Here is a 13,358-nt window from a genome sequence, read left to right on the forward strand (position 1 = left end):
TATCTACTTTATGGACCACCTGTAAGGTCGAATTACTCACCAGCCATTAAGACTATTTTTAAAAGGAAGCCTTACATGTTTTGATGTGAGAAGATGCCCATGCTCTATTGTTGAGTGAAAAAAGACTGTAAAGCATCATCTCATTGTGTGTGTAATACATATATTCTTTTTAATATGGACTTTTAGAGCCTGGTACATGATATAATTATGTTAGATTTCGAAGGATGGTCTCTGCTATGTGATTTGAGTTATTTGTAAGTGTGTGTTCTTTTCATAATTAAAAAAGTTTCCATTTTAGAAGAAAGAGAAAATGTTGCCTTTCTGATGACTTCCCAGTTCCTTCCCTCAGTTCCCCGTGAGATGTGCCTTGGCTACACTCTGCTCATGTGACTCAAGGTCAAGGGCTCAGTCTTGCCTGCTATGTGGCCCCAGAGCCTGACGTGAGAGAAAGGAACAGAGGACATGCAGAAGCTCAACTGCCAGTGCCCAGTCTGGAGTGTGAGCTCTCCTTCCCCAAGAGCCCCATCTAAGCCCCTCCATTGGACCCACATTCATGGGCACAGCCTCCTGGTTTCTTATCCACCTGGCCCCAGGGAGGATGCTATGCAGACACAAGACAACACTGCAGGTGTGATCTGCCCAGGATGTCTCTGGGAGAGGCAGGTGCAAGAGCCACAGGTGAGACACAACCCCAGTGGTCAGAACAGGGACCAAGGCAGGTGGGGAAGTTGCTTGAGCTGGTTTTCACTTCTGGGTTCCACAGCTGTGGAGCCTGGTGCCCTTGACCTCAGCAGCCCCCAGCTTCCAGTAGATTATCATCTGAGTCTTCCTGGTGTAATGAGAGTTTAAATCACTCTGGTGCCTGCTTGGAGAGGGTAGGTACACAGAGTTCCTTCCACTCCAGTGGGCAATAGGCAACAGGCACAAAACATCTAAGTCTACTGGTGTCCCCTCAACCCAACAACCCTGCCTGCTTTCAGGAATTTGTTCAACAAAAGCAATCTGAAAAGATATACGTGCATTGACATGGCATCATTCAGGAAAAAATCCAGAAGTTACCTCAATGCCTGTCAATAGGGCATCAGTCAAGCAAATTAAAGAAATTCAATACTTCAATAAATCAGGCTCAGAGATATATTGGAAAGATCCAGGGCATGACAAAGATGATGTCTCCCAGCACATAGTGTGCATAAGAATTAAAAACAGATTCTTAGTCCTTCTGCTGTGCAAGGTTCTGATTTAGTTGATTGAGGGGTACCAGAATATGCCTTCATAAAATGCAGCTTGGGAGATTCCCTGCAGACTCTGCACATATCATCGGTACACACCTTTGAGAAACACGGATGCAGCTATAGGTGAATTGTCATAGATAGAAACAATTGCATGAAGAATCACAGAAAGAAAAAATCCTTAGGCTGTGGGGGTACAGAAAAGTGTCTGAAAAAGCACAGATCCAAATGTTTGCTGCTGGTAGGGGTATTTGCAGAAAATGTTTGCAACTAATACAGTTTACAATTTCTTGCATCCCTGTGTTTTCTAAAATTTTAACAAGGGTTTGAGCACCTTGTGTAAAAAGGAAATGATGAAATCTAAAACAAAAATCACCATCTTGCTTCTCTGGTGGGCGTTTGCAGCAAGAATGACCAGGCCTGAGTGTGACGTGGGGTGAGGGCCTTGGAAGGGGGTCTGGACCTCTGACCATCAAGTCCCTCAGCTTCCTCCCTTCTCTCCAGGTTTTTTGCTCCCCTCTTCCTTAGAACACAAGGGTCCCCAGGCTGGACATGGGGCTTCTGTTATTGTTTGGTTTCTTTGAGCCACAGAAAAAGCAAATTAATAGATTTTTCTCAATTTTTCATTGTTAGCCTATAAATTAAAAAAAAATCCTTTTTAACACCTGCAACATGGAATAAGTACAAGTCTAAGGTGTATAGCATAAGATGGTATCATTTAGATACTGTAAGTTGTACCTATGGTATTTCCAAGTGATCCCCACATTCCAAAAAAGCTCACACTCTCAAGGTTCTCTGGCATCTGAGCTCTCTGCTATTCGACTAAACAGAAAGAGTGCACACTTCAAATGTAAAAATCAAACATGAATTCAAGTCTCCATGTTGTCTGAGCGACATGAGAAAAGAAGTGAACTCACCTTTCTGAGCCGGTTTTGCCTCTGTATACAAGGATAATTATGTATATATATCGAAATAATTTTTTATCAGAATTAAACGTGGTGGTGCAAATCTCTTGGCACGTTCTCTGGCCCTGAGTGGGAACTTTGGAACTGTGGGCTCCGTTCGTTTTTCCTCCAGGTGGAGCCCCGCTTTCCACTAGGACTGCATCTCTGCTGTGCTAGCTCTCCATGGCGACGCATGCGCAAAGGCCTCCGAACTTCAGCAAACTGCCGGCTCTGCCCGCGCTCTCCACCAGGCCTGCCTCGGCTCTCAGCATCGTCCTTACCTGCTTTATTTTCATTCCACCTCCTCCTGTTTATCCAGTCTGGGTGGCTTCCGCAATTAACGATTCTGCTCTCCACACCTCCCCTTTCTCTGCCCTTTCTCTGCCTCAAGATGTTATGCATTGAACAGGGAAAGAAAAGGAAGTACTTGCACGCAGGTCTCTCTTGGGCCCCCATAATGCTAGGCATGGGGACGGATGGAGGGAAAAGCACGCCATTCCTGATTTTCCCAGATACTCAGCCTGCCTGGAGATGCATCTTCAAGTTTGGTGGAGGGCTGCATACGTGGGAACGAATCAATAAATCCCAAGGGCTGTCTCCTCACCAGAGGGTGGAGTGGCTCCCTACAGGGCATTTGAACTGGGGGAAGAGATGCTAAATGCACAAAACAACAGAACATTGCAGGATGCAATTAGGAGCTACATCTGCTTACCGTGGTGGTTTTCCCGTCATATCAAAATATATTATTTGCTTTCCTGAGAAGGTCAAAGAAGAGAGAAGTCAGGACCCAAGTTCCAGAGGGATCTTCAGGTATTTCTATGCTGTTGTCCGGCAAACTGACACTGAAAGCACTGTGGGAACCTCAGGGGTGTCCACGATGACTTATGGGAATGTGTGAGATTGAGGAAACTGAAGATCCGGGAATGGATGAGAGGGGTCAACCCAGAGCCGGCCTGGTTGGAGATTAGGTGGGTCTGTGAACCCAAGTGCAGAAGGCAATAAAGAGCTGGTGATGGCTACAGCAATATCACCAAGTGTGCAAACAGGGAGACAATTTTTGAACATCGCCACTCGACTTTGCACATGTCTGTTACTATAAGAGGCTAAGTCTGCCTTCTGAAAGTGGATTATTTTTATTATTATTTGCAGTTAGCTTTGAGTAAAGGGGACTTTTAAAAATTGTTAGCCCATTGGGCCTGAAACCAAATCCACGACAGATCAAAGCCTGTGTGCATTGGAACCAGTTCTTGAATTGATGATTCATAGAGCACTGATTAATATTTTTGCTTTATGTGGACATTGATGTGAAACATTACACCCCTGGAGATCCTTGTGTTAGCATCATTGAGAAAAAGTAGCCATTCTGTACTTGGATATGAAGAGAAAACCACCACAGTCTTTCCTTTGTCATGTTATTAAATATCTTGCAGTTTACTTTTATTCTAGTTTGATACTTGGTTTTTCCAAGGAGTCAGAGCTCACCTGCAGCAGGTGAACACAGGGCCCTGTTCCTGTCAAAGGCAGCTGGAGACATCTAATGAACAGCAGTCTGAAAAAGTATTTCTGTCTCGTGTCTTCCACAGCTGCAACTGCAGCTTTCTGTTCACACATTCCTTCTTTATATCTTAAAAATTCTTATCTGACTCTAACCCTCTGAGCCTTGACCACAGACCCAGCTGGCTTTGTAAGGTCACTGACACTGTCTCCTATCACCCTGTTTGGAGTTGACTCAACTGGTTAAGCATTCAGAGTCCAAAAAAGGGGACAACACTAAACTCAAGGAACTCCAGGGGTATAACTTCACATGCAGGGCCGTCCAGGTGGGGTGGTTTTTCTAGAACTGTCCCGAATCCTGCCTCTTCAGAGACTGCTTGCTCCGACCATACACACAGCCAACCATGCGAATCTGTGGTCTACATGGCTTTTCTTGGACTCTAGGGCAATGCTTCAGATACAACAGCTTGCTGGGACTGAGGTGGTTTTCCTGCACCCCCTAACAATGTTGGGAAGGAAAAGGACCCCTGAATTGTGCCAGTCCTTATGCTAAGCACTCTGCTTGCCCCAATTCACTCAACCTTCTTATAATCTTGTTCTCCTTTAAAAAGTGAAGAAACCAAGGCACAGAGAGGTTCTGTAACTTGCCCAAGGTCACCCAGCACTCAAAGGTGGGAATTAGGATTTGAAGCCTCTTCCTGACCTCAAAGCCCTTGATCTATAACCACTGTGCTCAATGACCTTTGAATGGCAGACTCATAAAGAGCATGCTCCTTTAGAGCTGAAGACCAGGAGTCTGAAGTCTCAGGATTTTTGGTAACTTGTCCAAAGTCACAGGACCAGGTCTTTCAAAGCAAGTTCTCTTCTATGCACTGGCAAAGTGGAATACATTACATTAAAAATGCCCAAGGCTCTACATGACGTTCTGACTCCTTCCTGAGATGCCCAGGGGGAAATGTAATGATGTGCCCCAGGAAAGGATCCATTTTACTTTCTATGAAGGCAAAAGACAGGATTGCCTCATGACTTAATTGCTGGTCAAGGAAGTAAGAGCAGGAGTGGAAAATCCACTGTGGAAACGCTCTGCCTTTTCATTCCCCTCATGAGTTTGCTATCTGTTCTCTTTGTCTGAGAGAATTGGCAGACACTAGAAAATTATACATGTATACATATATGCATGTGTGTATATTATATGTGTGTATATTATATATGTGGGCATGTATATATGTCAGAGGAACAAGTGAAAATAAACACAATATAATATGGCAAGCATAAAAGTGATCTAACTCCTGTTTGATCATCATTTTACTTCAGAAACCTGTTTTTAAACTGTACTTTTGCTTTAGCGTTGGAGACTATACCAGTTTGGACATAATACCAGTTTGGATGTATTATGTCTCCCAAAATGCCATGTTCTTTGATGTAATTTTGTGGGGCAGACACATTAGTGTTGATTAGTTTGGAATTCTTTGAGTGTTTCCATGGAGATATGACTCAATCAACTGTGGACAAAACCTTTGATTGGATAATTTCCATGGAGGTTTACCCCGCCCATTCAGGGTGAGTCTTAATTGGATCACTGGAGTCCTATAAAACTGTTCACAGACAGAAGGAGGTGCTGCAGCCAAGAGAGACACTTTGAAGAAATGCACAGTAGCTGAGAGTGGAGCTGGAACACAACCTGGGAACAGCAGACTCCAGCCACGTGCCTTCCCAGCTAACAGAGGTTTTCCAGATGCCATTGGACTTCCATCGGTGGGGGATATTTGTGTTGATGCCTTCATTTGGACATTTTCATGGCCTTCAGACTGTAACTTTGTAACCAAATAAATCCCCTTTATAAAAACCAATCCACTTCTGGTATTTTGCATAACAGCAGCATTAGCAAACCAGAACATAGACCTAGTCACATAATTCTGCTGATCCAGTCAACATATCCTAGGTGGGATGACAAAGTCTTTGGATGTACATGCATGTAACATTTATTATGCCCATAGCTTTAGTCACATCTTATTAAAATTCTCAATGATGGCAGCTTAATGACAATGTCTTGTCAGATTCCTTTACAATGGAATTTCAGAAATATTTTTATTACAATTGACTTGATCTTTACCTTCCTTAGAAACTGAGAGGAGAAAGTTTTACCCATTATGGAACTTTTAAAAATGAAAATCAGTATTTGAACTATCATTTGTTTCTTATTGTTTCCACTTGAAAGAGGATTAAATAAATTGTATTGGGAAAAAATGGGATTAAATAAAATAAGCACATCTTCTTATTGCCTATAAGCAATGATGCTTAAATCCAATCTTGAATTGGTCCTTTCTTGAAAACAGGGTGAAAAATATTTTTGGCTTACCCACGAACTCTTCCAGGTTTCTTTTCATCAAGCAGGCAGGGGAGATTCCCGGGATGTCCTGCCATATAGAAGTGTTGCACAGTTAATCAGTGATTGGTCTTTCCTATTACCTATTCCAAGAAATTGGAAACAGCATCTGGTTCCACACAGGTTACTGAGGAAGTCACAAATTGTACTTCGGGTGTGCTAACCTCCGCTGTATTTTCCCCACCTCCACTGGCCCTTTGATCTTTGCTGACTTGGAGGTGTGAAGGGTTCCAGCCATGGTGAGGACCTCTTGTTAACTCCCTCATATAGCCCCGAGGAGGTGACAGGACCTCTAGAGGGCAGGGTATGATTGTGGGGCTATCTTAGTTTGTCAGGGCTCCTATGACACATACCACACAGTGGGTTGACTTGATCAGTAAGCTCTTATTGGCTCACTGTTTTGGAGGCTAGAAGTTCAATATCAAGGTCATTGGGCTTTGCTTTCTCCAGAGTCTGTAACATTCTGCAATCCTCTGTCAAATGGCCATCTTTCTCCTCGTGTCTGCCCCTCTGTGTTCTGCTGACTTTTGGCTTCTGAAGGAAGGAAATTCATCTGAATTTCCTTTGCTTATAAGAACTCCAGCCGTATGGGTTATAGCTGCCCTGATTTAATTTAGCTTCATTTAAATAGGATCTCTGCAGATCCTTCACCTCGGAATCTCTAAGTACTATAAAGAATTTTGAATTATCATATTTGGCCTCTAATACTCTCCCCACCCTCCCCCCATCAAGATAGCTTATTGCTCTCGTTCTCTTCATCTCTTATATTGGGGCTTTTAAGCCAAATTAAAAACTAGTGTACTAAAACTTAAGCTCTATAAAGCAGCTGTTGAAGCATGAGGCCCAGCTCCCGCTATACAAACAGCCAGATACCCTCTTTCTCTAAGAGATGCAGTATGCTGTAGGGAAAGCTGTTAGCACCAGGGCTGGGTGAGCTGAGTTCAAGTCTAGCTCTGCCATTTCCCACCCCGACTCTCATTTCCTTATTAGTGGAATGTGGAGGTTGGACTCTCTTCTAAAGTCTCTTCCAGTTCAAAAATTATATGAATCCAGAGTTCTGCTTCTTGTTAACGTTCCAATCAGTTAACACAGTTCAGAGGAGGGTCTCAGTCCATAAACCGAGTGAGTTAGAAATGTAGCACGTTCTCCACTGCACCCTCACCTCCAGCACAAAGGGGTCTGTCACAGCACACGGTGGATAGATAGTCATTGAGGGGATGACTGCCCCCATTGGCATTCAATTAGTACAGATAGAAATTATGTCATGGCTTAAAGTCACAAGACTTTTTGTTTGTTTTCGTTCAGATTCTAAACAGCTGAGCTGTCTCACAGTAAGTATATGATAATGCTATAGAGTGGGTCATCAGATATTTTGGAACAATGATATGGTGTAATACAAAGATTCTGTTTTCCTGGGGTTCATAATTCCTGTCTTTCCCTGGGGCTCCTTGGCTTGCATTTCTCCTCCATCACATAGAGATCTCTCGCTGGCTTCTGGCTTCTGGCTCCTACCTGTGGCTTTCTCTGACTTACCTCTCTTTACGGAATAATGCCCATCAAGATTCAGGTGGGCTACACCTTCACTAAAAGTAACATCTTTCAAAGGTCCTATTTACACACCCACAGGAACCTGAATTGTGATGAAGAGCATGCTTTTGGTGGGGTGCATAACTCGCTCCACCAAACTGGTACTCAGCAAATATGCACTGACGTTGAATGGACACTTGCGACCCAAAAGAAAGTCTCTTAATGTCGGAGGTGCTTTGACCACTCTGCCAAGCTATTTGCATCCTCCTTCTTCAGCTGCTCCACTTTTTGGCTCCCACAATACTACGTTCTGCAGATTTACCCCCTAACTCTCTGGCCAACATTTTCAGTCCTCCATGGCAAGGTTTTTTTTCCTCTTCCCTACCCATTCTAGCTGTCTTTCTCCAACATTTACCCCAGCCTCTTTTCCTTGTCATAGTGTAGCTATTGATTGGCCTATTAATTCCATTTGTCCATTACACTCACTTTTTCTGAGCCTCAAGTGGGCTGACCTGATTCCAGGGCAGAGTTGCATCATATAAGGGGTTACCTTCTACTGTTAGCAAATCCGCAAATGGAAACATCATAGAATGGTAGTGATAAAATGAAATAAAATGGTCATGATAAAATTAAGGAGATTAAAAAATAAGAGTAAAGAAGGTGTATCAAAAGAGTGGCTAAGTTAGGTGTCTTCTTGAACAGAGATCTTTCTTCATTTTAGAGCAGAGAAAACTGAGGTTTAGGGAGTAGCCTGCCCAAGATCACACATTTAGGAATTGGGATAGCTGGCTTTTGCTGCCCTGCCTTTTCACCAAGGCCCCAACATCAAAAGCTGTCTTGAGCCCTTGGAGGGTGGAGAGGGACAGGCATGGGTTCAGGTAATCTATGAGAACATAAAATCTGTTAATAATTTATTGCTCATATTTAAATAAGATCAAGAAGTGCTTGCATTAAAGAAGACCTCAATAAATGGAAGGACATTCTGTGTTCATGGATTGGAAGACCAAATATCATTAAATTGCCAATTTTACCCAAAGCAATTTACAGATCTAATGCAGTCCCAATCAATATTCCAATAGCCTCCTTTGCAGAAATGGAAAAAACAACCACCAAACTCATTTGGGGCAAATAGGATTGAAAGAGGTTGTTTAAAGGCATATATTCCACAGATCAGCACTACAAAAATAGATGGGTGCTTGCATGATATAATTCTAAGGTATAATACTAGTACAGAGAGTTGACAAAAGAGTGGTATATGGGAAAAATTTACCTATTGCATACTAGGGGCTATAATGAACAGGAATACCTTACCAGTACCACACAAATACTAGGAACAAATAATTAAGGGCTGAAAGGAGCTATGGGGTGTTTTGGGACATGAGAATTGTTTAAAATGGAGAGTGATGAGGATTGTACAACTAAGTGAAGATAATGTTAGATATGGATGGATTATTGTGGATATCACATATGCTTTGTAAACTTAGGACCCCCTACTTCATGAGTCAAGTCCTTGATCTTGAGGCTTGTTCTTGTGAAACTTATGGTTACTCTCGTGAAACTTAAGTTTGTAAGCCCCCCTATAATTAAGCCTAGGAGTCACCTCCAGAGAACCTCTTTTGCTGCTCAAACATGGACTTTCTCTCTCTAAGCCCAACTCTGCAAATAAATTCATCACCCTCCCCCCGATGTGGGACAGGACCTCCTAGTCTCCCCAGGTGAATGAGCCTCCCTGGTGACATGGGACATGGATTCTGGGAATGAGCCTGAGCCTGGCATTGAGGGGTTTAGAATGCTTTTTGACCAAAAGGGGGAAAAGAAAGGCAACAAAATAAGGTTTCTGTGGCTAAGAGAATTCAAATAGAGTCAAGAGGTTGTCCTGGAAGTTACTCCTATGCAAGCTTCAGCTAGATATGCCAAATGACCACAGTATGATAAGCCCAAGTCCATAGTAGTCCCTCAAATCCTATAGAATACCCAGATCCCTATCTGAGACTCTATAAAAGTTTCACTTACTAAGTTTATTCTTCAGAAACTTAAATCCTCCAGAGAACTCCTATATCAGTTAGTCCCCAAACCCAAAGGCAACAGCCTCTTCAAGTACATCAACCAGATGTGCCCTTTTTTCCCATAAAGTTGACACCCCTTTTCAACATGAATAAGTTAGGGTGGTCACTGCCTAGACATCCCTCAAGATTGGGAAAGTGATTAAACTGGAGGAAAGGGTAGCAACAGACAAGATGGAATTCAACAAAGAATTATGAACACTGAACCTGTATATAATTTTTTTTCTTAGTTGCTAGGATACTAAAATAGCTAGAAAGAAAGAACTGAAATGGAGGAACTGTAACCCATAGCATTCTTTGAAATTTTCTCTATAGCTACTTGTTAAATTGTGATTTGAAAATTATCACCCTTTGCATATGTGTTAAATTTCACAATAAGGAAATAACTGAAACTGTGGAACTGTAGCCCATAAGATTCTTTGAAATTTGCTTTCTAACTACTTATTAAATTGCACTTGTAAAGTTATCACTTCTATGTATATTTGCTATATTCCACAATAAAAAATAAGATTAAAAAAAAAAGTGCTTACATTGCTCAGTGAGAAGTGCTTGCATGTTCCAAATGATAGAAGAACTACTTGTTTCTCACAAGAAGCAGAAGGAGCTGGAGAAGAATTCAGTCTGTTTTTGACATAGGCCTAACAACTAAGTTGAGAGAATAACTGTTCCACATGGGCAAGATAGCATGTACATAACTTGAAATCCAATCTCCTCTACAAATGCCATATTCTAGTATTTGCAGTCTCAGACATAGCACAAGAAGTCCTTTAAATAATCAGGCTTCCTGGTTATATGATATTGGTTAGGTTTTTTTTTTTTTTGTATTTTCTGTCCTGTAATTTCATTTTCAGGCTCATAAACTATGTTGAACCCAATGTCTGTTGTTTCAAGTACAATGAGACTTTTCAAAACATTGAAAATGATTCAGGTTTTCTTCAGCATCATTTTGTGACAGTGACACCATCTTGGGTTTAAAAACGTTTAAGGGTGGTTTCGTTTGAGTGACTTCCTAAACTGGTATACATGGTATGTATTTTCATCCTGGCTTCCACACTTCCCCTCCCCGTATCCATGGAGGCGTTGTAACATTGGAGCATTCCAGATCTGTCTTTAGCTCCCAAATACAATATTGTGTGAAGGGAGTTCAATGAATTAAGAGTGTTTGCTGAGTTTTCTTTTAATTTCATGGGCATTGATGGTTTCGTTTGGATTTCCCTATCAGGCAGAATCACATTTCATGTAAGTGAAGGAGGGAGGTGAGAGATGGCAGCTTTCAGAGTCCAGTTCCTCCCACAGGTAACAGGTACGTGCTTCCTTCCCAGCCCAACTCCTATGGAATCTACCTCAAGGCTTTCCAAGGAGGAAGCTGCAGGCACAGTTTTCAGGGTGGGGGTACTAGGTCAGGAAAGACGAGTGGACACGGGTGCAGGGAAGATTGCTTTCCAGCCTGCACTTGGATTTGTTTCAGCATCACGTCCGCTGGGAGTCTGGCTTTCTCCTGCTGGCCTGCCAAGCCCCTGAACTGTCAGTTAGGACAGTTGAGACGAAATGTTGAGAGAAGTTCAGACCCATCTGTGGGATTCGCAGCATGAAGTCGTCAGCACGATCTGTCCTCAGTTTGCTCATTGATTTAGCACCATCCATCCTGCAAACTCAGAGCTCTCTTAGCAAGCAGCTTCCCTGGGCTGCAAGAAACAGCCCTGCTCATGCTGGACCCGTGCTCTGTAGTAGAGCAGCTTGGGAACAGGACGCGCCTGCAATGGCCTTCAAGTGGAAAGAAAAAGAACATTCACATCCTGGCTCTCAAATTCTCTCTTAGCCCTATGAATCGGGACATGAATTTTAATTCAGATTCGGGCAGTACAGTGGGCAGCTCGTGTGTCATTAGCAGAGTAAGCCTCAAGGTTCTGGGTGCCAGGGAGAAGGCAGCTTCTGTGACCTGAGCCTCAGCCTGCCTTCCCTGGAGGCTGGACTCTCCTCTGTGTGTCAAAGCCTCAAAGGCTGGGTCTTCCTGGGGCACAGGAAGAGAACTCTGCTTTCTCTGGGCAAGCTCCTCTCTCTCTCTCTCTCTCTCTCTTTCTCTCTGTGATGCAGATATCTCTCTGCACACCTGGTGAAGAGGCAGTGGCTACACACTTCACCAAGTGTGCAGAGAAAATTGAATCTTAGAGCACAGCCTAACAGGGAAATGATTATTGCAATGGTCCCTAGATTGTAAGCTCTTACAGCAGTCGCATCTGCTCCTGAATTGTAATGGCTGTCTCCAAACTCTGAGATGCTGATCCCTTTGTGTATAACCTGATTGGTCTCTGGAACATTGGGTATCTGTGTGACACCTGAAACTCAGAGCTAGACCTCAGCAGATATGAATGTCAGTATTAACGCATACAGCAACCGTTAAAAAAAAAAAAAGCTGAAATAGAGCCCAGACTTCAGTTAGAGATATTAATAAAGCAGATCTGGTTAAGACTAGAGCAAATTGGGCCAAAGGGTAAAGAATGATACTGACTGTGTGTTAAAACTTCAACTTCCATGTGAGACCAAGGGAAGAGATGTTTATTTGGTGTAGGATCTATATTTTCTAAACAATGTAACTTCTACAGTCAGTTTGTTCAAACACTGCAATTACATGGAACTTTGAATAGGAAGTGAGCTATGGTTGATTTGTATAGATTAGAATTAAATAGCAACACATCTTAAAGTAATTTGTGTGGAGAATAAAAATTTATATTTGGGGCCCCCCTGAAGAGCTGAGGGAGGATGCGGAGGTGTTGGACTTCCCCACCTGGATTGTTGCTGATGTTCTCACAAACATTGGGGACTGACAGCTTGATGTGCTGAGCCCTCTGTCTTGGGGCTGGCCGCTATGAAGCTGGTTGCTACAAGGAGAGGCTAAACCTGCTTATAATTGTGCCTAAGAGTCTCCGCCTGAGTTCCTCTTTGTTGCTCAGATGTGGCCCTCTCTCTTTCTCTAACTAATTCACCTTGGCAGGTGATCTCGCTGCCCTCCCCCCTACTTGGGACCTGACTTCCAGGGGTGTGAATCCCCCTGGCAACGCAGGATATGACTCCTGGGGATGAATCTGGACCCAGCATCATGGGATTGAGAACATCTTCTTGACCAAAAGGGGGATGCAAAATGAAATGAAATAAAGCTTCAGTGGCTGAGAGATCCCAAATGAAGTCGAGAGGTCACTCTGGTGAACATTCTTACACACTATATAGGTAACACTTTTTAGGTTTTAATATATTGGAATAGCTAGAAGTAAATACCTGAAACTACCAAATTCCAACCCAATAGCCTTGACTCTTTAAGACGATTGTAAAACAATGTAGCTTACAAGGGGTGACAGTACAATTGTGAAAATCTTGTGGATCGCATTCCATTTATCCAGTGTATGGATGGATGAGTAGAAAAATGGGGACAAACCTTAATGAAAAATACGATGGGATGGGGGGGTGATTTGGATCATCTTTTTTATTTTTATTTTTTATTCTTATTCTGATTCTTTCCAGTCTATGGAAAATGTTCAAAAATAGATTGAGGTGATGAATGCACAACTATATGATGGTACTGTGAACAGCTGATTGTACACCACGGATGATTGTATGGTATGTGAGTATATCTCAATAAAACTGAATTTAAAAAAAAAGTGCTGCAGGGATTCGAATGTGCAGCAGGAGCTGAGAACCACTGGAGGTAGGTGCACATGCC

At 42.7% G+C, this 13,358-nt stretch overlaps 1 protein-coding gene across 4 annotated transcripts in view; it reads left to right on the plus strand.

Annotated features, from left to right (window-relative positions):
• LOC119515882 (14-3-3 protein beta/alpha-like) overlaps window positions 1–13,358 on the plus strand; it is a 159,276-nt gene that overhangs the window by 113,700 nt on the left and 32,218 nt on the right. Inside the window, exon 3 of one of the 4 annotated variants that reach the window (XM_037812112.1) lies at window positions 10,866–10,911. The exons of the other annotated variants lie outside the window; for them this stretch is intronic. Within the exon in view, the coding sequence (XP_037668040.1) occupies window positions 10,866–10,886 (21 nt within the window). The 3' untranslated portion in view covers window positions 10,887–10,911. Of the gene's footprint in view, window positions 1–10,865; window positions 10,912–13,358 lie in introns of those variants that run through there. 4 annotated transcript variants of the gene reach the window in all.

This window comes from Choloepus didactylus, chromosome 19 (assembly GCF_015220235.1).
Source record: "Choloepus didactylus isolate mChoDid1 chromosome 19, mChoDid1.pri, whole genome shotgun sequence".
Classification (NCBI taxonomy): Eukaryota; Metazoa; Chordata; class Mammalia; order Pilosa; family Megalonychidae; genus Choloepus; species Choloepus didactylus.